Here is a 25,667-nt window from a genome sequence, read left to right as displayed (position 1 = left end):
GCAATATTAAAGCTGGTCACCCCCCCCCCCCCCAAAAAAAAGAACACTAAAGAAATAAAAAATATGTAAATATTGTAATTCTTTTAAAATGAACAATTCACTCGAAAAGCACCCTGGGAAATACACCCTACGGTGTTAAAACAACACCACCCCAAAATACTGTAACACTACATGTGTAATTCCCTAACACTGGGTAAGTGTAACAGCATCAGCTCTAATACAGCACTCATTTAAGTCAGAATTTGAAACACCCATGGTGTTAGGGACCCAATACTCTGAGGGTGTTAGTTCATCAACATATTGAAAACTGTTAGTTGAACACCATTTCGGTGGGTCAAATAGAATTTCTAAGAAAGTATTATTTTTAACACTGTGGGTGTTCAAATTCTAATCTAATTTGCTGTGTACTGGGCCAAACCGAGCCAGGCCAAGCCAGGTTGTACTGAGATAGCCTGGTTACATTCCTGAAACAGTTTGGTTTGGGTCAGTATGATTAAGGTGACTTAAAAAAATAAAAACATAAATGAGAGCTGTGCTATAAATTCATAATTTCCTAATCATTTTATGCATGTATTTTTATTTTCATACATGAGGGAGGTAGACAGCGCTTCAACCTAAATGAGATGAGGTGCAGGCCGTGTAAAAGATTTCAAAAAATATTCGCTTTAAATTGCAAACAAGAGTCACACCTATTGTTCTCTCATATTATTCTGACACTTGTTTAATGTTCATCAACATTTCAGTGTCACGTCATTTAGTAGGAGAGACTCATTTTCACCAGGAGTCCCTGTAGTCCGTAGTTATATGACACCAGAAATGAATCTGTAAGAAAGACACTGTATTTATTAACAGATATTAACACATACAAATGTAATAATAACATCAACAAGTTCTTTGCCTGTGAGGGGGACACCATGTGGCGGTGTGTGTTGGTTTAACACAGTTAACACTCGTGATACAGCGATAACATTCTGACTGAACCCATAGTGAGATTTCCCTTTATCTGATAGAACTGGGACAGTTTAGCGAAGCTGTAAAACATTGTCTAGGTTGAAGGTGTGGCATGTTTAATAGTGTATGCCTTTATAGATTGCTTTCAATGTAAGGCTTTGCGTTACCCAGAAAATGCATCAAAATAGGTAAAACTGAATATATTTATCTCCCGAGTCGTTTTAGATTGCTACACTGTTCTCTACATTCTCAGAGTTCAAATAGGTGTAGGGATTCATTATAGACAGAAATACTCCTCAGTTTCATCAGCTGTTCAGGTGTCTGTTTGGTAGAAGCAAGATGTGGAGGTCCTTGGCTGGTGGGGTTATACATGGTCTGTGGTTGTGAGGCCAGATGGACGTACTGCCAAATTCTCTAAAACAACATTGGAGGCAGCTTATGGTAAAAAAACAACAACATTAAATTCTCTGGCAACAGCTCTGGTGGTCATTCCTGCAGTCAGTTTGCACGCTCCCTCAAAACTTGAGACATCTGTGGCATTGTGTTGTGTGACAAAATTGCACATTTTAGAGTGGTCATTTATTGCCCCCAGCACAAGGTGCACCTGTGTAATAATCATGGAGTAAATGGCTTCTTAATATACCAAACCTGTCAGGTGGATTGATTATCTTGGTAAAGAAGAAATGATCACTAACAGGATAAAAACTAATATGTGCAAGAAATTTGAGAGAAAGCTTTTAGTTCAAATGGAACATTTCTGGGATCTTTTATTTCATCTTATGAAACATAGGATCATCACTTTACATGTTGCATTAACATTTTTGTTCAGTGTATTTGCCGCCATCTTTTCGAGGTCTGATCTCCTGTCATTGATCGAGACAGGTGGGTGTCATTCAAAGGACTCTTGATTTCTGAGTCAGGCTCATGACATGCAGCACTTTAGGGTGGACCGTCTGTGGGGTGGACACCCATCTGTCTTAACCATGGAAGTGTAGAAGACACTAGTGCCTTCCAAGTTGAGAATTAGGTATCGCCTAGTAAAGGCTTGTTGAAAAATGGTCCCCAATTCAATATCCAATGCCATGACCCTGTTCATGGGAGGATAATCAATCACATTACAAGTTATTTCAATAGCTGAATCATAGTTTAACATGAAGAATAATGACTGACTACTGAAAGTCTGGTGGAGATGTACACGTTTCACCATCTTCACCTTTTATATCCTTGTGTGCTACACAGTATAAGGCACCGGTGTGTAAAGGTTAACCAGTTTAACAAAACGGCTTGGGCAACATGGACAATGAACACTGAAAGAGACAAGGATGAAAATTAACTCAGACTTTATTGCATGAAATCAAAAAGCTGTTGATCAGCCAGCAAATAGAGTTACGAAGCAGAGTTAGAGATTATAATTGTATCTTGGATGTATGGACAGGAGTTTCCTTTTGGCTCTCACACAATTGAGTGGGTTCAAACTACACTTCTAATAAATCAGGAACGTCACATGTAATTCTCTCAGCAGCAAGGCACTATGGGAAGTGAGGTCTGTAGGTGTTGTCCATTTGGTAGTTTATTCTCAACACTCCCCTTTTAGAGGGATGCAGGTATTTGAAATAAGTTCTCCTTAAGGTCACCTGTCTCTATGGGAACCATACACCACACCTCCTGCTGGTTAGCTGGAAAATGGAAGCCCACATACTGAGTCCAGGTGAAGCAAATATAGTAGATTCCTGTTTTGCATGCAAGGTTAGGTTTTGCCAATAACAGGAAGGGACCTGAGACACAAACATTCAGTGAAGAACCCAACTAAATACTTAGATAAAAAGGGATCAGCTAGTGGCATTCACAACAACACAGACGTAGAAACATTTAACTTCTCATCTTGGCTGCATGTGGCTATTAAAAAGAAAAAGTGGACTGAACCGCAATAGAGTAAAGTGGGTCGTAATGATTAGGGCACACCATAAGATAAATGTTTTAAAACAGGTTTCAACAGAAAACAAGGTAGTCTCTCCTTGTATCTGTGCATTTCTTCCATTTGGTGCCTAATAAATACGACCAACCCATTTCACAGGGCCACACTGTTCTCCACATTGTTGGGATTCAGGTAGGTATATGACAGGGGCAAAGAGACATTCCTGCCTTGGATTTCAAAGTTGTATTTTTTCAGCACATTTTGAGTTTCGTGAATCAGTTCCAGAGGGGTCTTCTCACTGAAGTGATCCTGATAGCCATTTCCAAAAGCGACCTAAGGAGCAGAGTTGATGAAATTTGAAATTCATGAACCAGTGATATTAATTATGACTACTGAGGAAATGATTTGAGTGTCATGAAATGCTTTAACCTTATATATACATTTTTAAAAACAGTTTCTCATATACTCACAAAGTCAGTAGACTGTGAGCTTAGAAGGTACACCGCTGCCATGCCATGGACGGTGGTATTGATGTCAGGGAAGGTCTTCAGCATGGTGCTCTCAGTACACTGCCCCTTAGTGGTGGGAGGTGGCTGTTGCAGAGCGATGGCGAAGTTGGGCATCCAGCCCCCAAAATCAAACTGGAATGACAATGGCGAAACAGATCAAACCACGGCTTTTCCAATATAATTAAACAGAAGCAAACTAAAATCACATTTTGAATAACAGTGGAGGATACAGCACACAGGTTGACGTTTCAAAGTTCATTACCTGGCCATTGTTGAGTGCAGCATGTTGGACAGTCACTGTGAAGATCACCATGGTGAGAAACTTGATCAGCTCTGTCATCAAACTGAAAGACTGAGGGATTCCTGCACAGAGGAGATAGTATGCCACAATGATCAGACACCGAATGAACAAATGATCCAGAATATAGTTTGGGAATGAGAAGCATAAGGGAATGGACACGTTTATTATCAGAAATAATTTAAGTGTAGTCTGTCAAATTGCACCCTTTTCCCTATATAGTGTACTACTTTTGACCAGAGAGCTGTTGCCATTTGTGATGCAGATTGTGTCTTTAAATGAGAAAAGTGTAACCTGTGCTGGTTTCTGCCAGGAACCCATGGAAGAAGATCTCCTTGATCCAGTTCTGCAGTTCAGAGTCCTTCTGGACATCTGAGTCACAGGTGTAGTAGTGACCAATCATTTTCTGAACAAACCTATACATAATATCAGGCATTAGCCAAAACACAATGACAACATGGCAAAAGAGCAACGATGCATTTTAGAAAACCAGGTACTAAGAGAAATGTTTTTCAGTTTTGTTTTGGTGAAGACATTCTTGAGTTTACTAGCAATTATTAATATTTGGGTCTTTTTATTGATGAACATATTACCTTTCTATACGGAACATCAGCCCTGGCCGACTCAGCAAGTAGAGCTCTTGGAGTTATAGGAACAACAAAAACTCATAGATATTGGCTATGCTACGTATTCCAAACTGTATCAGATATGCATGTGTCCTGTTCTGGACTGTTCAGCAGGAGTGTGAGGTGCTAAGAGGTATTTTAAAAACAAACATGTCCATAACAGAGCAGAACGTCACTTTTTAGGTGTCCACAAGTTTGCACCTATACTTGCAATAACTGGGGACATGGGCTGGAAACCCTGTGAGGTGAGATGGAAGGCGTGTATGACAATAACAGGGGACATGGGCTGGAAACCCTGTGAGGTGAGATGGAAGGCCTGTATGACAATAACAGGGGACATGGGCTGGAAACCCTGTGAGGTGAGATGGAAGGCGTGTATGACAATAACAGGGGACATGGGCTGGAAACCCTGTGAGGTGAGATGGAAGGCGTGTATGACAATAACAGGGGACATGGGCTGGAAACCCTGTGAGGTGAGATGGAAGGCCTGTATGACAATAACTGGGGACATGGGCTGGAAACCCTGTGAGGTGAGATGGAAGGCCTGTATGGTGAGACTTTGGAATAGACTGTTGGATATGCCAACCGCCAGAATAGCTAGTAACGTTTTTCAGTGGGATCTATCCATAGGGGGAGCCTGGGCAATTGAAATGGACAACCTTTTTCAACAGTCTGACTGAACATCTGTACGAAAACCAAATTAAGGGAGACAGATGATTAAAAAACAACTGCTGATGCAATATGGAAAAAAATGGGTGGAGAAGATTAATTATAAACCCAAATTGAGAACCTTGTTTGATTAAAGGTGCATTTGTGTGTGAGTGATATTATGTATGACCTACCTAAAAGCAAGAGATCACTATGTGTACTGATAAGATCAGGGATATTGACTCTGCGTATTTAAACAAATTGGTATTGTGGTGAAATGGAAGAGGAAACACTATGTAACTATTGTGACCTCTAAGAAATAGAGAATAAAACTTCTTATCCTCTATAGCCCTTTCTACCATGATATACGCTTGTTCTTATTCCAGACAGCACACCATATATACCCTGGTATTATGTGGCTGAGTGATGAGGAGAAATTGTCCATTGTGTATTTCCATTTGCGGAATATAAAAAAAAAAGTTTGGACTAGAAGGGCTACCTATAATTCAATTGTAAAAATATTAGGCTTCTGTGGTTAATGGCGTGTGCATATAGATTGTGTATAATGTAGGCTTGTCTCCCATATGAATCTTCTTTGTGCCACACTAGGTTCAAGTGGCTTCTGTTCTTTCTTCTTCCTGTATTTATTTATCTGTATATGGTATGCATGTATATTATTTTACTGCTCTAGGGATGTCATTTACTATGTATTGATTTGTACCTTTATTCTATTTTTTACTCTTTATACAATGAGCAACGCAGAGAAACCCGGAAGAAGAATTAGAATTCAATAACCATAGTGAATTATTGTATTGTTCATGCATCAATTAATCCCATTAGGGAAGGGTTGCCAATTGACGTAAAAAAAAAGGGGGGGGGGGGGGAGCAGTAGAGTTTAGTAGAGTAGAGTTTAAACTGAGCAATGCAAAATGCAGTTGCATGAGTTTATAATACACAAATCAAATCATTCTGCTTATGGAGGTTTACAGAATTTCTTTATGCAGATCTGGGCTTTTTTTGCACCATGAAAATCTATAGGCCTGTACAAACATTACCTGTGGACGATGTCCCACAGCCTGAGTCCATCTTCCCTGTAGAAGAAGTTGGGGATTGACTCCAGACCACGTGCTGTGATGTCCTCCGGCATACAGAGGGAGCTGTAGGTCAATGAGGCCATCGCATTCTTCAGGAACTCCATCATCCCTGTACCTCCTATACTGGCATTCTTCAAGATGGGTTAAAGGGATAGTTAACCTTGTTTTGAAGGTCTAGTTTAGGGCAGACAGAGCAAAAACTGTAGTGTGTCTGGGGACTCGCGATGAGCATTTATAAAATCGCAGATAAAGTAAACTCAGAGGCAAACATTGCATCACGGCCCACTTTCCTGGAATTTAGATTTTTACGGGCTCCCGGGCACTCTACAGCATCCTGATAATTTTTTGATATGTTCGAAAAAGTACTAATCTAGTGTCAGCCATTAAGATACTAATGACTACCGTAAAACTTCCATTTCACAAGTTTAAGGATCAGACATGAAAATGGGTTTAGAATATTTGAGGAAATTATTGAGGATTAAGGAGGGAAATGAGAATGGACCAGAGGAAGCTAAAGGCTGCAGATGAAGTATTTGGAGAGATTGACCATAGGTTTGGCTTGGAGTTTCAGGTAGACATCAGTCAGGCCATGGTGGATAGGAATTGCCTTCACCACAGAAGCCTAATAAGAGAACTCCAAGTGAGTCGGACCCTGGAGGGGAAGTGAGCTGTTCTGGACTGCAGGTGCTGAATGGTTGGCGATATAGCTGAGGTAGTACAAGATGCCCATGAGTAAGCCAACAGACCCAATGAGCAACGGTGGTAATTCCCTTCAAGGAAGGAAATATGGAGGAACCAGGCTCAGCTGGGGAGCCATTCCTCTTTTGGCTGGTTGGGTACGATATGGTGCATGAGGTAGATGGTGTCCATGAAATGAGGCATAGACTGGAGGACTGTGCCAGATTTAATGCAGGTTCTGAGAGATGAGAAAGTTGTGGGCTGTCCTGATGTTGATGTCAGAAGAGATGTAGGAATGATAGGCTTGAGAGAACCAGCGGCCAAGGAGTTGTACGGTGTTGTCTTAGATGCCATGGAAAAGGCTCCAATGCGGAAAGATTGTCCGGAGAATGGGTCAGCAGGATAGCCGGACAGGGATAGTATTAGTCTCAGATGGGAATGGAACCAGAATCTGTGATGAATAGTGTATTGGATGGAGAGGCATTTTGAGATTGAGCTGCAGGAAGCAGAAGGGTGGTTCGATGGTAGACGGCAGCCAGAACAGGTAGACTGTGGTTCCAAACTGATTGGTTTTGCTGTGTTTGATGTGTTTGATGGTGAAGTCTTTGTTGAGGATGGTTACATCTGACACACCGGGATGACAAGGGTTGTAGATAACAGATGATATAAACTCTGAACATTGCAGGAATCCCAAAAGAAACCTTGATTCTAGTGTGGAAGAAACTGATGGAGATGTAACCAGACCACAGTATTTGGATGCAGGCAGAAAGGATGTCTAAGGTGATGGGCTGGTGGACTTGTGCGTTGAGGCGGTAGACTTGCGGGTGACAGGAATACGAAGACCCAGTAAGCAACTTGAGAAAGTGGCCGGATTCCGACCAGGTATGTCCAGATGGAGGATGTCTGCATGGAGAGGTGTGACAATGGCAGGTAATAGATGGTATGGAAACATCTCCAGGCTGTCCAGTAAGAGGACAGTGTCCTTGGTGCAATGGCAGATAGGATGGAGTGGCTGGGAGATTAGGAGAAGGTTCACGGGAAAGTCATCATGGTTTAAGGAGGGATTAGGGTTGGTAGGGGTTCTCCATACGGGGAAAAGCACCTGCATCTCTGAAATTGGAGGCGGGACAGAGAATCAGCGAAGGAGTTACATTGACCGGGTACATGTGCAGCTCTGAGAAGGAACTAATGGGTGACGGATGGCTAGGTTAGATGTCTTAAGAAACTCATGATAGGGAGGTAGTCAGAACGGCCCTTGTTAATGAGGTGTACTTCTCTCTGGAGGAACGAATGGTCGAAGGGCCATACCGAAGGTTGTCAGAATGGATGAGTATGGCCCTTCGACCATTCGTTCCTCCATAGAGAAGCAGCTATGACAATTAGGTACAACTCGAGAGGGGCAGAGGGGGCTGCTGGAAAGAAAGCAATCATCGAACGATCGATGATACGCTTCTTGCCTGAATACTTTTGGGTGGCAATTCCGAGGGGACTGATGCGGTAGGTGGAGAATAGCGGTGAAGAAAAGGGGCCAATCATAAACCCCTGCTTCACCTCCTTGACCAAGAGGGAGGAAACTGGCTTGTCAAGTGCAGAACAGAGGTTGGAGCAGAAGTGAGGAGAGCAGAAAAATATTTCAGGCCATCAAGAAAATAAATATTGGACAAAGGATGGGTCAGGGGGAAAGTCCAAGGCCGCAGCCATGGCGGTGAAGTTGATGGGCTGGTGAGGTTAGCTAACAGTCATTTATCAGTAGAAGGAGTGGGATTGATGGCAGGATTTTAGAGTCCCATGACGAAGTGCTGCAGCCTTAGTTATTGAAATTGTTGCAGATTATGCGACCGGAGAAGAGCACAGGACGACCACATTGGTCCTTCCTCCCACAAGACACGGCAAACGCATAATATCATCTAGCAGGAGGAAGAAGGTAGGGCGGAACAGCGAGCAGAGGCAGGGCAGATGACACTTCAGGGGCGACTGAGCAGAAAGAGAGCATGGTGGCAGGGTGGGATGGGCAACCACAGAGGTGGCAGGCGAAGGATACTTTGACAGCAAATATGCAACAGTAGAGCGCCACGTCGAGGGCGCCCCAGTATGTCATGATGTTCCACTGAAGGAGCCTGGAAGCAAAGTCTTCCGAGAACCGGCAATGGAAGTCGTAAAAGGTTGCACCACCGAAACGGTGGTGATTAGTAGTCATCCAACTCTTGAGAAGGATGGGATGAGCAGATGGCGTCTCTGTAATGGGAGAAAGCCAAGCAAAACTCTGGGACAGCGAACCTGGAGTGGTGAGGGTCAGTGGAGCTCAGGGGCACCTGGAAGAGGTCGCGGTTGATAATGTGGGGTAAGGCCTGTGCGGGAGAGGAAGTGAGGAGAGAGGCACGATTAACACCTACACCTTGTAGTATCTTCTGGCAGAGAGGGGAAGAGACTGCAGGCTGATTGAAGATCAAGAAGTTGGGTGGAGAATGAGCCGGGGTGGCCATAGAGAGAAACTGGTGGGCCAGAGAACACACAGAGAGAGATGAAAGGCAGGGGGGATGTTGAACTCCGGCGTGCAGGGCGGTGGGGAGAAAGACCTAGAGGCCAGATATGGCATTGCAGTTATTTTAAGGCCTGAAATAGTGATAGGGCACTCTGGTTAAAGATGGTGTGTCCTTGATAATGGGGTCTAGAAATTGGTCTGAAAACACATCGGAATCCGAGGCAGTGAGCTCAAACTCCATAGTAAACGAAATAAGGACGCTAACTTAATTAATTAGAACTACGATGAAACGAGTCTTATCACGTTCAGTGTCTTGCATGCAACGCAAAACAGAGAGGATGAATGACTGTTAGGTCAGATTTAAGTAAGGTGGTAGTGGTGATTAAGGAGAGTGAGAACAGGTGTTGAGGTTGAATAACAGTTAGTAGCAGATCGAGCTTGTTTGAGGAGTTATGTTCAAGGCAGCTAGTGTTGCCAACAGTAGTTGAGGCTGATTGGCAATGGTTAGCTGCTGGTGCTTGTTGAATTGGCAGGGAGCTGTGTTCAAAGCAGCTAGTTAAGTGTTAAAGTCTGGTCATTTCTCACAAATGTTTGTTATTCATTAACACCAAACTCTTATAAACGGCCGGGCATCATTTCATATTTTACCAAATAACACACAAGTGTAATTAGGCTTTGCATGACATATTTTGCCAGTCTGGTCTGGTGGAATCTAACAGCTTCTTTATCTCCTGCTGAATGATTGATTCCTGCCAAGCCAAAACGCAACTCTGTCTATAGCTAGGTTTCCATTCACTTGTCGAAAGATTTTCAAGCGAATGTTCAAATATTCAGATAAAAAATACGTGCATTTTAACTAATAAGAGTGTTTCTGTCAAACTGGCTTGATTTCCATCAAAGCTGGGCTTGATGACCTAGTACACATAAAACAGTACATGTTTTCATGTACTGAGTAAAAAACAGAAGTTCAATGTGTTTCCATCACATTTTCAACTCTATGGTTTTGTCACAAAAATTGTTGAGATAAATAGCAAACCTCGTCTTGGCGCATCCTCTCTTGTCTAGATAACAGTTTGCTGATAAAGTGGGGAGGGTAGGATACATGATGAAATATGGATAAGAGCAAGATCATTTTTACTTGAAAATAAGTATTGGCAGCCGTGCACCCATCATCATGTCATCAGCAGACAAATAATACCCTCGATATTTATTGAAAATTCGCATCAAACTCATCACCGTGCACTTAACCAAAATGCGTAATTCATCATAATTTATTTAATCTGTAGTCTAATAAACTCTTCATGCTTTTCCACGCTGTAGTGGGAATACAACATATCATTGCATGTTTACTTCAACATGATAGTCATTATATCAATATTTGAGCATAAAAGCCTTTCCACAGCAATTGTGGCATAATCTATTTCACTGATAAAATGATCCACCCTTGTCTAGCGTATTTTGTTTTGTCAATATTAGGATGCTTTCCTGAAAAATGTGCTATTTCCTTTAGGCCTGTCAGGAGTTTTTATATGCGTCATCTAATTCAGTGTTTTCTAACGGTGATCAGTGTTTTAAACATCAAACAGGGTTATCGAATACAGAACATGTGAATGACTGATTCCAGAGCTGCTCCGTGGTTGAAGCAAAACAATTACAGGCTATTAATTACATGTTTATGGCTGAGAGGTTCACAACAATGCAAACCTGACAGAGTTCAGCCCGATGATAGAATCACTCTACTGAGGTATGTGTTGCTAGGTGTACATCTCATAACGATAACCAGCTCCTTACGATTTGGCTTGACTGATTTGTCAAATGTGAGAGGTACCCCAATGTTAAGATTGTATAATCGTATAGTCTTCAGAAGGCCTTATTTGAGATTTACCGAGTGTTGTTTCATCCAAACAGTTTTTAAACCTGTACAGGCTCGGTGTCCCCACCGCGGGGCGGTTGAGCTGCCGTTCTGTACCTTGTCACACCACCCTGGATTACTGAGCTCTGCCCGCCATTAACCTGTAGTTTTGCCTGCCCCCTGTTCTAGTAATAAACATTTGTTACTTCGACACTGTCTGCATCTGGGTCTTCCCTAAAACATGATAAGCGCTTGATGGTATTTGACTGGTACTGTATATTTTCGGAGCTTTCTTAAATATCCTAGATAAAGCACAGACAGTTAAACATCTTATTCATTATGATTTATCAATGTGTTTCTATGGGCTACAGTAAAGGCCAAATTGAATATTTTATGAAATCATTTGTACATATTTTGTGGGATACCTAAAGTGGTCCTAAAATTCTACCAGTTAAGCCTACTTTGCATTTAACATTTAATTAAGAAGGTTCATGGGAAAGTATTTCTGTTAACCCACAATACGGTTATCACAACTGGCTATACACGGACAGAGTGATAGACAAACGCACGCATCACACAAATAGACTGGAGCAATATTGCTGGAAATGAATTGGCAGATATTGTTTTAGGTTTCGCTTTTTAAGCCAATAGTGGCAAACCAGGGGTGAGATAATGTTGCATTGATTAGATGGTGTCTAATACTTGTGAGATTTGTTAATGAATTGTTTGGCGAGCTAACCATGTGGTCTGCGAGCTATTGGTATCTCGCGATCGACCTGTAGGAGACACCTGTGCTAACTGATACAATCAGTTTCCGCTAGCATTGTGACATTCCATAAGTATTAGCGCATTATAGAACATAACACAATAAGAATGGAATAGGCAGTACCTCTGTGATCACCCCATTATCGGATATGAGGGCCTGTCTAGCTAGAGTGTTGATTTGCAGAGTGTAGCGGGAGTGAGAGATCAGGAGCTATGGAGAAAGATGTAACAATCGTACATGAAATTCACACCTAAAAATGCTATGTATTGTAGTATCCTACAACCTACTGCAATTTTCAATTATAAAAAAATACATGCATTTTATATATAATTTTTACAAATTCTTTAAGTTTCTCTTGAATTATCATGTTAAACATATTCAGTTGATTGGAAAATAACTCACACAGATATTGTTCAATAACAGTTGAAAACATGCACAGCAGTAGGTATGTACCTTGTAGATGGGATGCACCATTGGTAGGTTGCGCAGTGTCGACATGGCAAACACCTCAGCCAGCAGGTGAGTCCTCAGCAGGTGAAAGTTCAGCTCGTGTTCAGCGAAGTCAGCGCTCCTCACAAAGATCTTGGCCAGGAGCCAGTCATACTCAGAGTCAGTAGGAAGGAAGATGGGGTTGTCTTCTCCAGGATCCTGCTTCAGCTGTGAAAGGAAATGCAAAACACAATCATAGCTAGTTTCATTAATTGACTATGTGTATATTATTACTATAATTCATTTAAAGACAGAGTACCAGTCAAAGGTTTGGACACACCTCCTCATTCAAGGGTTTTTCTTTATTTGACTATTTTCTACATTGTAGAATAGTATTGAAGCCATCGAAACTATAAAATAACACATATGGAATTATGTTATAAAGGGGATTTACATTTTTGTGCTTTTCGTATAACTAATTTATTTGTTCTATTCATGTGCTATTCTATAAACCAATTTCTGTGTTCATGCAATGGTTGACTGTACATATCCTCACTCTCAGCAGCTGCAATTTGCCCAGACAGTGTTTTGAGAACAAACTAAAGATATCTGCTTCACGGTCTCAGCTTAGAGAGAAAGAAGCCTCGTGAGGTATTGGTCTGTCACATGTTATGAACCAGTATTGGTCTGTCACATGTTATGAACCAGTATTGGTCTGTCACATGTTATGAACCAGTATTGGTCTGTCACATGTTAAGAACCAGTATTGGTCTGTCACATGTTATGAACCAGTATTGGTCTGTCACATGTTATGAACCAGTATTGGTCTGTCACATGTTAAGAACCAGTATTGGTCTGTCACATGTTATGAACCAGTATTGGTCTGTCACATGTTATGAACCAGTATTGGTCTGTCACATGTTAAGAACCAGTATTGGTCTGTCACATGTTATGAACCAGTATTGGTCTGTCACATGTTAAGAACCAGTATTGGTCTGTCACATGTTAAGAACCAGTATTGGTCTGTCACATGTTATGAACCAGTATTGGTCTGTCACATGAATTCAACTAAATGGTAATGATGAATTAATTATGCTAAATCATGCAAATATAACTTGTCTGTATATTGCCGTATATATCCGTAAGACAACTGCTGGGTCTGCACAGACAGAGCTCCTGATTGACATGTGTACAATGGTGCATTGAGATGGTTCGAACCTCTCCAGCGCGCTGACAAACAATGATTTATTTCATATTCATTTTGAGTGTCCCTGTGAAAGAATTTCCACAACAATGTAGTAACCAAAAAAGTGTTAAACAAATCAAAACATATTTCAGATTCTTCAAAGTAGCCATTGTCTCTTCAGACAAAATAAATCTGTCCTTTGTCTGAAGAGTACATTTTCGATTTTTGTTTCCAACCTCCGTGTCTTTGTGAGACGCAGTAGGTGAACGAACGTTCTGCTCATGTGTGGTTCTCACTGTGAAGCATGGAGGAGGTGTAATTGTGTGGGGGTGCTTTGCTGGTGACACTGTCAGTAATTTGTTTAGAATTCAAGGCACACTTAACCAGCATGGCTACCACAACATTCTGCAGTGATACGCCATCATTCTGCAGTGATACGCCATCCCAGGACCTCAGAGTGAAGGTAAAGCAGCAAACAAGCGCTCAGCATATGTGGGAACTCCTTCAAGACGGTTGGAAAAGCATTCCTCGTGAAGCTGGTTGAGAGGATGCCAAGAGTGTGCAAAACTGTCGTCAAGGCAAAGGGTGACTACTTTGAAGAATCTAAAATATATAGTATTTTGATTTGTTTAACACTTTTTTGGTTACTACATGATTCCATATGTGTAATTTCATAGTTTTGATGTCTTCTCTATCATTCTATGTAGAATGTAGAAAATAGTACAAATATAGAAAATACCCTTGAATGAGTAGGTGTCCAAACTTTTGACAGGTACTGGACATAAGTTTAATTGTTTAAAGAAAACGTTGTTTTGAGTGTTGTCTGTATGGTACATAAGGTCATATGATATAACATGAATCAAATTCTTAACTCTTTAGTTTTAGGCTAACAGTATATGCTGTTACGTAATTTCTGGGCAATATTTCTCTCCATTTAGGGGACCCCTTTTGTTTCAAGAGCATCCCCAGTGGCAAATGTTCTGTTAAGCTTCTTCAATGTAGATTTCGGAACAGTACATTCTGCTTCATGTGAGATGTACCTGGATTGCGATGGGCATGAGCTTATTGTCTGTCATGTAGAGCAAGCAGAGAGGAGCAGCCAAGAAGTGCTGTTTCCCGTTGATCACATTTGCAGTCACTCCATGCAGGCGCTTGTAGTCAACCAGAAAGATGTTGCCTTTCTGTTTAGGTTAGGACATGAATGAGTAAGGAAGACGTCAACACCATACCAAAGACTAAATGCAACTTACTCAGGAGGAAACCATTAGAGCAATAATAGAACGATGAGTGACAACAGACTATTTTGACAGACCTGAATTTCCGCTACAAGACTTTTTCCAAAAAGGGAAGCCTTCACCATGTCTTCTGTGACGGGGAAGTTCTCTGGAAGCTTGGAGCAGCGATGGATCATCATGGGGTTGAGGCCGTTCAGAAGCTGGTACCCAAAAAACTCGTCCTCCTTCCAGTTCTTTTCGACATAGTCTAATAGATAACAAAAGTATCAAATAATGAGATGCTAATGGTTCCAGTAAACCATTTGAATCCATGACTTATTCAAGACAGACACCACTGACCAGACCTTACCATAAACATCAGTCTTGTGGCAATTGAAGACACGACTGAGTTCATCTAGGCTCTTCCATTGTTCCTTGTTGGTGGACAGTCCTGCTAGATTCAACTCCACCAATCTGCCGGGGCAGAGAAGGAAATTAACTTCAACATGCAAAAGATTTCGTTGGATGGTGCAGTTGGTTAGAGATTGGTTTTAACACTACCAGTGTCCCCCAGGTGTCTGTGTTGGGTCCCTTACTCTTCATCCTCCCCCTTGGGTGGTTGATTCATGCACAGGCCACATATATTGAATATGTGTCAATCGCGATTTGATAAATGTCTGCTCTTTGGGTTAAATGTGTTCCTATAGTCCTGTGTGGCCAGTTGGTAGACTATGGCTACAATGATAGTGGGTTTGATTCCTGCTGGGGCCACCAATATGAAAAATATATGCACCCACTTTAAGTTGCTTTGGCTAAAAGTGTCTGCTATATGGCATATATTAATGTATTATATTTATATAAGAAATAAACATACCATACATATCAAATCAAACTTTATTTGTCACATGCGCCAAATACAACAAGTGTAGACCTTACTGTGATATTCTTACAAACCCTTAACCAACAGTGCATTTCAAGAAGAGTTAAGTAAATATTTACCAAATAAACTAAAGTAAAAAATAAGTAACACAATAACATAACAATAAGGAGGCTATATACAGGGGTTACCGGTACCGAGTCAATGTGCGGGGGTACAGGTTAGTTAAGGCAATTTGTACATGTAGGTAGGGGTGAAGTGACTATGCATAGATAATAAACAGTGAGTAGCAGCAGTGTACAAAACAAATTGGTGGAGGGGGGGTCAATGTAAATAGTCCGGTGGCCATTTGATTCATTGTTCAGCAGTCTTATGGGTTAGGGGTAGAAGCTGTTAACGAGCCTTTTGGTCCTAGACTTGGCGCTACGATACCACCTGCCGTGCGTTAGCAGAGAAAACAGTCTTTGACTTGGGTGACTGGAGTCTCTGCCAACTTTATGGGCTTTCCTCTGACATCGCCTATTATATAGGTCCTGGATGGCAGGAAGCTTGGCCGCAGTGATGTACTGGGCCGTACGCACTACTCTCTGGTACGCCTTACGGTCAGATGCCGAACAGTTAACATACCAGGCGGTGATTCAAATGGTCAGGATGCTCTCGATTGTGCAGCTGTAGAACCTTTTGAGGATCTGGGGACCCATGCCAAACCTTTTCAGTCTCCTGAGGGGAAAAAGGTTTTGTCGTGATATCTTCACAACTGTCTTGGTGTGTTTGGACCATGATAGTTTGTTGGGGATGTGGACACCAAGGAACTTGAAACTCTCGACCCGCTCCCCCACTACAGCCCAGTCGATGTTAATGGGGGCCTGTTCAGCTCGCCTTTTCCTGTTGTCCATGATCAGCTCCTTTGTCTTGCTCACATTGAGTGAGAGGTTGTTGTCCTGGCACCACACTGCCAGTTCTCTGACCTCCACCCTATAGGCTGTCTCATCATTGTCGGTGATCAGGCCTACAGCTGTTGTGTCGTCAGCAATCTTAATGATGGTGTTGGAGTCGTGTTTGGCCACGCAGTCGTGGGTGAACAGGCAGTACAGGAGGGGACTAAGTACACACCCCTGAGAGGCCCTAGTGTCGAGTTTCAGCGTGGCAGACGTGTTGTTACCTACTCTTACCACCTGGGGGCGGCCCGTCAGGAAGTCCAGGATCCCTTTGCAGAGGGAGGTGTTTAGTCCCAGAGTCCTTAGCAAAGTGATGAGCTTCGTAGGTACTATGGTGTTGAACGCTGAGCTGTAGTCAATGAACAGCATTCTCACGTAGGTGTTCCTTTTGTCCAGGTGGGAAAGGGCAGTGTGGATTGAGTTTGCGTCATCTGTGTATCTGTTGGGGCGGTATGCGAATCGGAGTGGGTCTAGGGTATCCGGGAGAATGCTGTTGATGTGAGCCATGACCAGCCATTCAAAGCACTTTATGGCTACCGACATGAGTGCTACGAGGCGGTAATCATTTAGGCAGGTTACCTTCGCTTCCTTACTCACAGGGACTATGGTGGTCTGCATGAAACATGTAGGTATTACAGACTCGGTCAGGGCATATGTAATAACATACACTGAACAAAAATATAAACGCAACATGTAACAATTTCAAAGATTTTACTGAGTTACAGTTCACATACGGAAATCAGGCCCTAATCAATGGATTTTACTTGACTGGGAATACAGATATGCATCTGTGGTCACAGATACCTTACAAGGTAGGGGCATGTATCAGAAAACCAGTCAGTGTCGGGTGTGACCACCATTTGCCTCAGGCAGCACGACACATCTCCATCGTTGATCACACTATTGATCATTGCCTGTGGAATGTTGTCCCACTCCTCTCAATGGTTGTGCAAAGTTATTGGATATTTGATCGGAACTGGAACACGTTGTCATACATGTCGATCCAGAGCATCCAAAATATGTTCAATGTGACATGTCTGGTGAGTATGCAGGCCATGGAAGAACTGGGACATTTTCAGCTTCCTGGAATTGTGTACAAATCCTAGCGAAATGGGGCTATTCATTATCATGCTGAAAAATTAGGTGGTGGTGGTGGTGGATAAATGGCACGACAGTGGGTCTCAGGCTCTCGTCACTGCATTCAAATTGGCATCGATAAAATGCAATTGTGTTCGTTGTTCGTAGCTTATGCCTGCTCATACCATAACCCCACCACCATGGGGCACACTGTTTACAACGCTGACATCAGCCAACCACTCGCCCACACAATGCCATACACACAGTCTGCCATCTGCATGGTACAGTTGAAACCGGGATTAATTTGCAAAGCAAAGAGCACACTTCTCCAGCGTGCCAGAGGCCATCGAAGGTGAGCATTTGCCCACTGAAGACGGTTATGACATCAAACTGCTGTCAGGTTGAGACCCTGGTGAGGATGTAGAGCACACAGATGAGCTTTCCTGAGACGGTTTCTGACAGTTTGTGCAGAAATTCTTTGGTTGTGCATAGTTTCATAATTTGTCCGTGTGGCTGTTCTCTGATGATACCGCAGGTGAAGAAGCCGGATGTGGAGTTCCTCAGCTGGCGTGTCTACACGTGGTCTGTGGTTGTGAAGCCGGTTGGACATACTGCCATATTCTCTAAAACAACTTTGGAGGCGGTTTATGGTAGAGAAATTAACATTAAATTCTCTGGCAACAGCTCTGGTGGACATTCTTGCAGCCAGCATGCCAATTGCATGCTCCCTTAAAACTTCAGTCATCTGTGGCATTGTGTTTTGTGACAAACTGCACATTTTAGAGTGGTCTTTTATTGTCCTCAGCACAAGGTGCACCTGTGTAATGATCATGCTGTTTAATCAGCTACTTGATATACCACAACTATCAGGTGGATGGATTATCTTGGCAAAAGTGAAATACTCACTAACAAGGATGTAAACTAATTTCTCCACAAAATCTGAGAGAAATAAGGTTTTTTGAGAATATGGAAACATTCTGGAATCTTTTATTTCAGCTCATGAATCATGGGACCAACACTTTACATGTTGTTTATATTTTTGTTCAGTGTATATAACCTATATAACATTTCTGCTAAATGTCTTAATGGCTTGTTAGATATACCATTTTAGATATGATTTGCGTAGCTAAAAATATAAATCATTTAGGCAACCCTAGCCTGAGGTGTCATTCTTGGCATCGTTGCCATATTCCACGCTTCACACTCCTGGCTGCCAAATTCCCCTCTTCTCAGGATCTTGCAATTACCTAAACAGGTCTAGGAAAATCACATCTCATTTAAAAGGAAATGTTTTCACAGGTATGTTGGGGACATGCCAACATAGATTTTGACAGATCGAATACATTTCCTGGTGTTGCCTCATGGTTCTCAACCTAGGGTCCATGTAACCCTGGGGGTTCTTGGCCTGTACTTGGGAAGATTCATAAGAAAATCAGCCTAAAGCTGAAATTCACACAAAAGGGGTACTTCAGGTGTACTCCACAAAGAGCTATATGTGATTGGAGTACAGTAAGCAAAAGAAGGTTGAGAACCAGTGATATAACTTACGCTTCGGCTAATGTGAACTTGAACTCCAAGTCCTTGGTGAAAGAGAAGCGGACCTCAGCAGGGAGTTCAAAAGCCCTGTCAACTTTCATTATTTGGGGTAGACCCTCGGCATATATACTCCAGCTGAAGGGAACAGACATGGTAAATCAAGACGGGATACACAGCCTGTCATTCACTATTACACAACACACTATCATACCAGACCTGGGTTGATTATTTTTTAAGTGCAAACCCCTCCCACCTGCTACTCCAGGCAGGCTAAACTAAATGCTCAAAGTATTTCAAAGATTTACAATGGTATTTGAACCCAGGCCTAAACCATGCAAAAAGGGGGGCTTAAATAAAAATGACACGCTTATCCAGAGCAATTAGGGTTAAGTGCCTTTCTCAAGGGCATTTCAACAGATTGTTCAACTAGTCAGCTCAGGGATCCAAACCAGCAACCTTTTGGTTACTGGCTTAGCGCTCTTAACAGCTTGGCCACCGGCTGCTGTTATTACAATCGCACACCATTTTATCTGTGTGTAAGAGTTATGTTCTTATTTGGATTTGTTTAAAGTTGTTATTGTATCTTTACAAATTATTAATGTTTCCATAAAGCTTACCAGTACACCTCATGGCGACTCTGCAGCTCCTTCTTTCTCTCCTCTATGGCCTCTGGGCAGGTCTCATTGAATATCAGCTTACCTTATATACAAAAGACCAGAAATGTTGATCATTTTCATGTGTTTATGGATTGGTCAACATCTTAAGAAATCCACTGTATACACTACTGTTCAAAAGTTTGGGGTCACTTAGAAATGTCCTTGTTTTCCATGAAAATATACATGAAATTAGTTGCAAAATGAATAGCAAATATAGTCAAGACATTGACAAGACTATAAATAATGATTTTTTTATTGAAATAATAATTGTCCTTCAAACTTTGCTTTCATCAAATAATCCTCCATTTGCAGCAAGTACAGCCTTGCAGACCTTTGGCATTCTAGTTTTCAGTTTGTTGAAGAGATTTCACCCCATGGTTCCTGAAGCACCTCCCACAAGTTGGATTGGCTTGATGGGCACTTCTTACATACCACATGGTCAAGCTGCTCCCACAACAGCTCAATATGGTGAGATCCGGTGACTGTGCTGGCCACTCCTCTAAAGACAGAATACCAGCTGACTGCTTCTTCCCTAAATAGTTATTGCATAGTTTGGAGCTGTGCTTTGGGTCATTGTTGTAGGAGGAAATTGGCTCCAATTAAGCACCGTCCACAGGGTATGGCATGGCGTTGCAAAATGGAGCGATAGCCTTCCTTCTTAAAGATCCCACTTTACCAGCACCAAAGTACCCCCAGACAATCACATTGCCTTCATGATGCTTGACAGATGGCGTCAAGCACTCCTCCAGCATTTTCTCTGCATCTCACGAATGTTCTTCCTTGTGATCTGAACACCTCAAACTTAGATTTGTCTGTCCATAAAACTTTTTCCAATCTTCCTCTGTCCAGTGTCTTTGTTCTTTTGCCCATCTTAATCTTTTCTTTTTATTGGCCAGTCTGAGATATGGCTTTTTCTTTGCAACTCTGCCTAGACGTTGACGTCACTGTTGACGTTGAGACTGGTGTTTTGCTGGTACTATTTAATGAAGCTGCCAGTTGAGGGCTTGTGAGGCATCTGTTTCTCAAACTACACACTAATGTATTTGTCCTCTTGCTCAGTTATGCACCAGAGCCTCCCAATCGTTCTATTCTGGTTAGAGCCAGTTTGCGCTGTTCTGTGAGGGGTGTAGTTCACAGCGTTGTATGAGATCTTCAGTTTCTTGAAAATATCTACACTGTATTTCTGATCAATTAGATATTATTTTAATGGACAATTGTTTTTATTTTCTTTCAAAAACAAGGATATTTCAAAGTGACCCCAATCGTTTGAACGGTAGTGTATATCAACCATTATTCCATAAATATAGCCCCTTTCACACACATTTCAAAATAAACTATGACTACCCGGACTATTTGCAATGAACCCCTCTTTATTCTTATTAATACATTCACATACGCTGCTGCTATTCTCTGGTCATTATCTATGCACTTTACACCTAACCTTAATGGACATAGTACTTAAATGACCTTGACAACCTGTACCCCTGCACATTGACTCGGTTACCGGTACCCCTTGTACAGTGGCTTGCGAAAGTATTCACCCACCTTGGCATTTTTCCTATTTTGTTGCCTTACAACCTGGAATTTAAATAGATTTTTTTTGGGGGGGTTGTATCATTCGATTTCCACAACATACCTACCACTTTGAAGATGCAAAATGTTGCAGCAATTACAGCTGCAAGTCTCCTGGGGTATGTCTCTATAAGCTTGGTACATCTAGCCACTGGGACTTTTGCCCATTCTTCAAGGCAAAACTGCTCCAGTGCCTTCAAGTTGGATGGGTTCCGCCGTGCTTCTACACCTGCATTGCTTGCTGTTTGGGGTTTTAGGCTGGGTTTCTGTACAGCACTTTGAGATATCAGCTGATGTACGAAGGGCTATATAAATACATTTGATTTGATTTGATTTGTGTACAGCAATGTTTAAGTCATACCACAGATTCTCAATTGGATTGAGATCTGGGCTTTGACTAGGCCATTCCAAGACATTTACATGTTTCCTCTTAAACCTGTTAGGGCTAGGCAGAATACTGCCCCCTTTGGAGGAATTGCGTGCGTAAACAGAAAAAGAATCTGTCCAAAATTGCTAATATATGCATATAAGAATTATTATTGAATAGAAAACACTCTAAAGCTTCTAAAACCGTTCAAATTATGTCTGTATGTAAAGCAGAACTCACAGGGCAGCCATTCTCCCAAACTCTCTCTGTCATCAGGAAAGATGGGCCAACTTTGACGTCATCGCCCCCACCCTCCCCAACCAGCTACGGATCTGGGAACAGTTTCTATCTCTTCAGCGAGATGTCTTCTTTCAATAGGGCGTTTCATTGTGAAAATCGTGGTCTTTGACCCGTTGGCTGGCAAAAACATTGGTGTCACGTGAAAACACATGCACTTTCATGCGCGTTTTGCGCCTGGAGTTCCCTTTGTTCCAGGAATCACTACACGATACCGGTTTGTCTGTTCGAGTTGAGAATTGTTTTGCACGTTTAGAACATCCTAAAGCTTGATTCTGCACTTAGTTTGACCAGTTTAGTCGACATATAATATGTAATTTTGAAGTTTTGATGCGCAACCCCTTGAATTTTGGCTGCATTTCAGACGGAATTTGTCGCGTTTGAGAACACAGACACAGACTTGAAAACCAAACACAGTTTTTGGTAAGTATGACTCCTTACACGACTTATGATCGAAGACCATCAAAGGTAAGGGAATATTTATGTGGTAATTTTGTGTTTCTGTTGACTCCAACATGGCAGAGAAATATTGCTAATGTCTGAGCACCGTCTCAGATTATTGAAAAATGAACGATTTCTGTAACGTTAAAAATAAATGTGACAAAGCGATTGCATTAAGAAGGAGTGTATCTTTCTAACTATATGTAGAATATGTATATTTAGTCAAAGCTTATGATGTGTATTGCTGTTATCTGGCGTTATCTGGCGGAGTTATCATAATTTCTCCGGACATTTTAGTAGCATTTTTTTGAACATGGCCGTCAATGTAAACACGTGGTAGCGTGAACAAGTTTTAAACCACTGGGGTGTTGCTTTAGCAGTATGCTTAGAATCATTGTCCTGTTGGAAGGTGAAACCCTGTCCCAGTCTCAAATCTCTGGAAGACTGTTTCCCTCAAGAATTTCCCTGTATTTAGTGCCATCCATCATTCCTTCAATTCTGACCAGCTTCCCAGTCCCTGGCAATGAAAAACATCCCCACAGCATAATGCTGCCCCCACCATGCTTCACTGTGTTCTCAGGATGGTGTTCTCAGGGTGATGAGAGGTGTTGGGTTTGCGCCAGACATAGCGATTTCCTTGATGACCAAAAAGCTCAATTTGAATAACTTCTTTGGAATAGGGGGCAATCTTTTCACGTCCGGATGAAAAGCGTGTCCAAAGTAAACGGCCTGCTACTCAGACCCAGAAGCTAAGATATGCAGATTATTAGTATATTTGGATAGAAAACACTCTGACGTTTCTAAAACTGTTTGAACCATGTCTGTGAGTATAACAGAACTTATTTGGCAGGCAAAACCCAGAGGACAAAGGGTTCAGATTTTCTTTTTGAGGTCACTCTCTTTCCAATGGGTTTTCATTGGGAATCCAGATTTCTAATCGACTTTCCTGCAGTTCCTATCGCTTCCACTGGATATCAACAGTATTTAGAAATTGGTTGAGGTTTTTCCTTTGAGAAATGAAGTAACACTGTTCAGAACGAGGCTCGAGTCTAGTGACCTGAAAAGCACGCTCCACTTTGCTATCCTCAGATAATAGCATTGTTTGCTTTCGCAGAAAAGCCTTTTTGAAATCTGACATGTTGGCTGGATTCACAACAAGTGTAGCTTTAATTTGGTATCTTGCATGTGTGATTTAATGAAAGTTAGATTTTTATAGTAATTTATTTGAATTTGGAGCTCTGCATTTTCACTGGCTTTTGGCCAGGTGGGACGCTAGTGTCCCACATATCCCAGAGAGGTTAATCTGACCATATTACATTTTTCCATATGTTTGGAGAGTCTCCCACATGCCTTTTGGTGAACACCAAACGTGTTTGCTTATTTTTTTCTTTAAGCAATGGCTTTTTTTCTGGCCACTCTTCCGTAAAGCCCAGCTCTGTGGAGTGTATGGCTTAAAGTGGTCCTCAGGAGAGATACTGCAATCTCTGCTGTGGAGCTTTGCAGCTCTTTCAGGGTTATCTTTGGTCTCTTTGATTAATGCCCTCCTTGCTTGGTCTGTGAGTTTTGGTGGGCGGCCCTCTCTTGGCAGGTTTGTTGTTTTGCCATATTCTTTCCATTTTTTAATAATGGATTTAAATGGTGCCCCGTGGGATGTTCAACATTTCTGATATTTTTTTTATATCCGATCCCTCATCTGTACTTCTCCACAACTTTGTCCCTGACCTGTTGTTTGGAGCGCTCCTTGGTCTTCATGGTGGCGCTTGCTTGGTGTGGTGCCCCTTGCTTAGTGGTGTTGCAGACAATGGGGCCTTTCAGAACAGGTGTATATATACTGAGATCATGTGACAGATCATGTGACACTTAAATAAAGTCCACCTGTGTGCAATCTAACTAATTATGTGACTTCTGAAGGTAATTGGTTGCACCAGATGTTATTTAGGAGCTTCATCACAAAGGGGGTGAATATATATGCACGCACCACTTTTCTGTTTTTTATTTTTTAGAATCTTTGAAACATGTTCTTTTTTTCATTTCATTTATGTCCATTACATGAAATCCGAATAAAAATCTATTTAAATTACAGGTTGTAATGCAACAATATAGGAAAAACACCAAGGGGGATGAATACTTTTGCAAGGCACTGTATATAGCCTTGTTATTGTTATTATATTGTGTTATAGTTTATTTAGCAAATATTAACTTTAAAAAAAAACTCTGCTTTGTTGGTTAAGGGCTTGTAAGTAAGCATTTCACGGTAAGGTCTAAACTTGTTGTAATCGGCACGTGACAAATAAAATTAGATTTAAACTACAAATGACATTCAGCTAGCTGACCTGTAGCTATGTGTCTTGGGCACAGCAGTTATATCCAAAACTAAACCTACACAATGATGTATACTGTATACCAACATACTGACCAGTGGCCTCTCTGAACACCAGACGCTCATAGCCTGAGATCCAGCGGTAACAGGGGAAGCTGGCTGTGTCTCCCTCTGGTGTGGTCACCATTACTTTAGAGCAGAACCATCGTTGATGTAGGCGAGCAGGGCATACGGCTCTGTGTCCAGCACCACAAACTCCAGAGGGCCCAGGGAGGAGGGACAGGACACATTGTGCTCAATCATCTACAGAGAGATAGATGACATGTTAAAATGATCCCAGCAAACAAACAACGTTCTCTAAACGTCGACTAAGTTGAGACTGCTGGTTTTGATATTTTCGAATCCCAGAATGGAGATTGTATTTGGCATTCGCAACACCCAGATGGATTGTGGTATAATACAACTTTTTTGTGAACTTACCGATCCTTGGCAGGCGGTTTTAGGGATGTACACGCGTTTACTTTCTCCCTTTGTGCCGACCAGTTTGACGTAAACACTGTTCAATGTGCCGGCAAGCAGCATTTCTCCAGTAAACACTTTCACTGTGTACTTCACCATGATGATTCTGTAAGACAAATAATTCTACACACAGCAAGACAACATATTAGACATACAGCATTACAACTTAACTAGAACCAACTCAATGGAACCACATAAGACGATCAACTGCAACCAAATGTTTGCCACAGTAAATATTCGTAGTCTTTTTCAAGATGAAGATGTACCATACAACTTTTTCCACATTTTGTTGTTACAGCCTGAATTTAAAAGGGATTAAATTGCGATTGTGTCACTGGCCCATAATGTCAGTGGCATTATGTTTTAGAAATTATTAGAAATTAATTCAAATGTCTTGACTCTATTATATTCAACACCTT

The 25,667-nt window shown here is 41.7% G+C and overlaps 1 protein-coding gene across 1 annotated transcript; it reads right to left on the bottom strand.

Moving 5' to 3' along the window:
* Window positions 1-2,980: 2,980 nt before the first annotated feature.
* On the bottom strand, window positions 2,981-25,347 carry LOC109876668 (hydroperoxide isomerase ALOXE3-like). Its single transcript, XM_031814567.1, has 14 exons — window positions 25,251-25,347; window positions 24,826-24,984; window positions 19,694-19,775; window positions 19,089-19,211; window positions 15,019-15,122; window positions 14,747-14,916; window positions 14,475-14,615; window positions 12,273-12,476; window positions 11,943-12,029; window positions 6,003-6,172; window positions 3,968-4,089; window positions 3,638-3,738; window positions 3,337-3,507; window positions 2,981-3,199 (listed from the first exon to the last, which is right to left on the bottom strand). Exons 1-14 carry the CDS (start codon window positions 25,345-25,347, stop codon window positions 3,020-3,022), a joined length of 1,911 nt encoding a protein of 636 aa, XP_031670427.1. The 3' UTR covers window positions 2,981-3,019.
* Between the last annotated feature and the right edge of the window lie 320 nt (window positions 25,348-25,667).

The sequence above is a fragment of the Oncorhynchus kisutch genome, unplaced genomic scaffold (genome assembly GCF_002021735.2).
Source record: "Oncorhynchus kisutch isolate 150728-3 unplaced genomic scaffold, Okis_V2 Okis07a-Okis12b_hom, whole genome shotgun sequence".
Classification (NCBI taxonomy): domain Eukaryota; kingdom Metazoa; phylum Chordata; class Actinopteri; order Salmoniformes; family Salmonidae; genus Oncorhynchus; species Oncorhynchus kisutch.
Note: the sequence above shows the minus strand (reverse complement) of the source record. Positions and strands in the feature narration are given on the sequence as shown.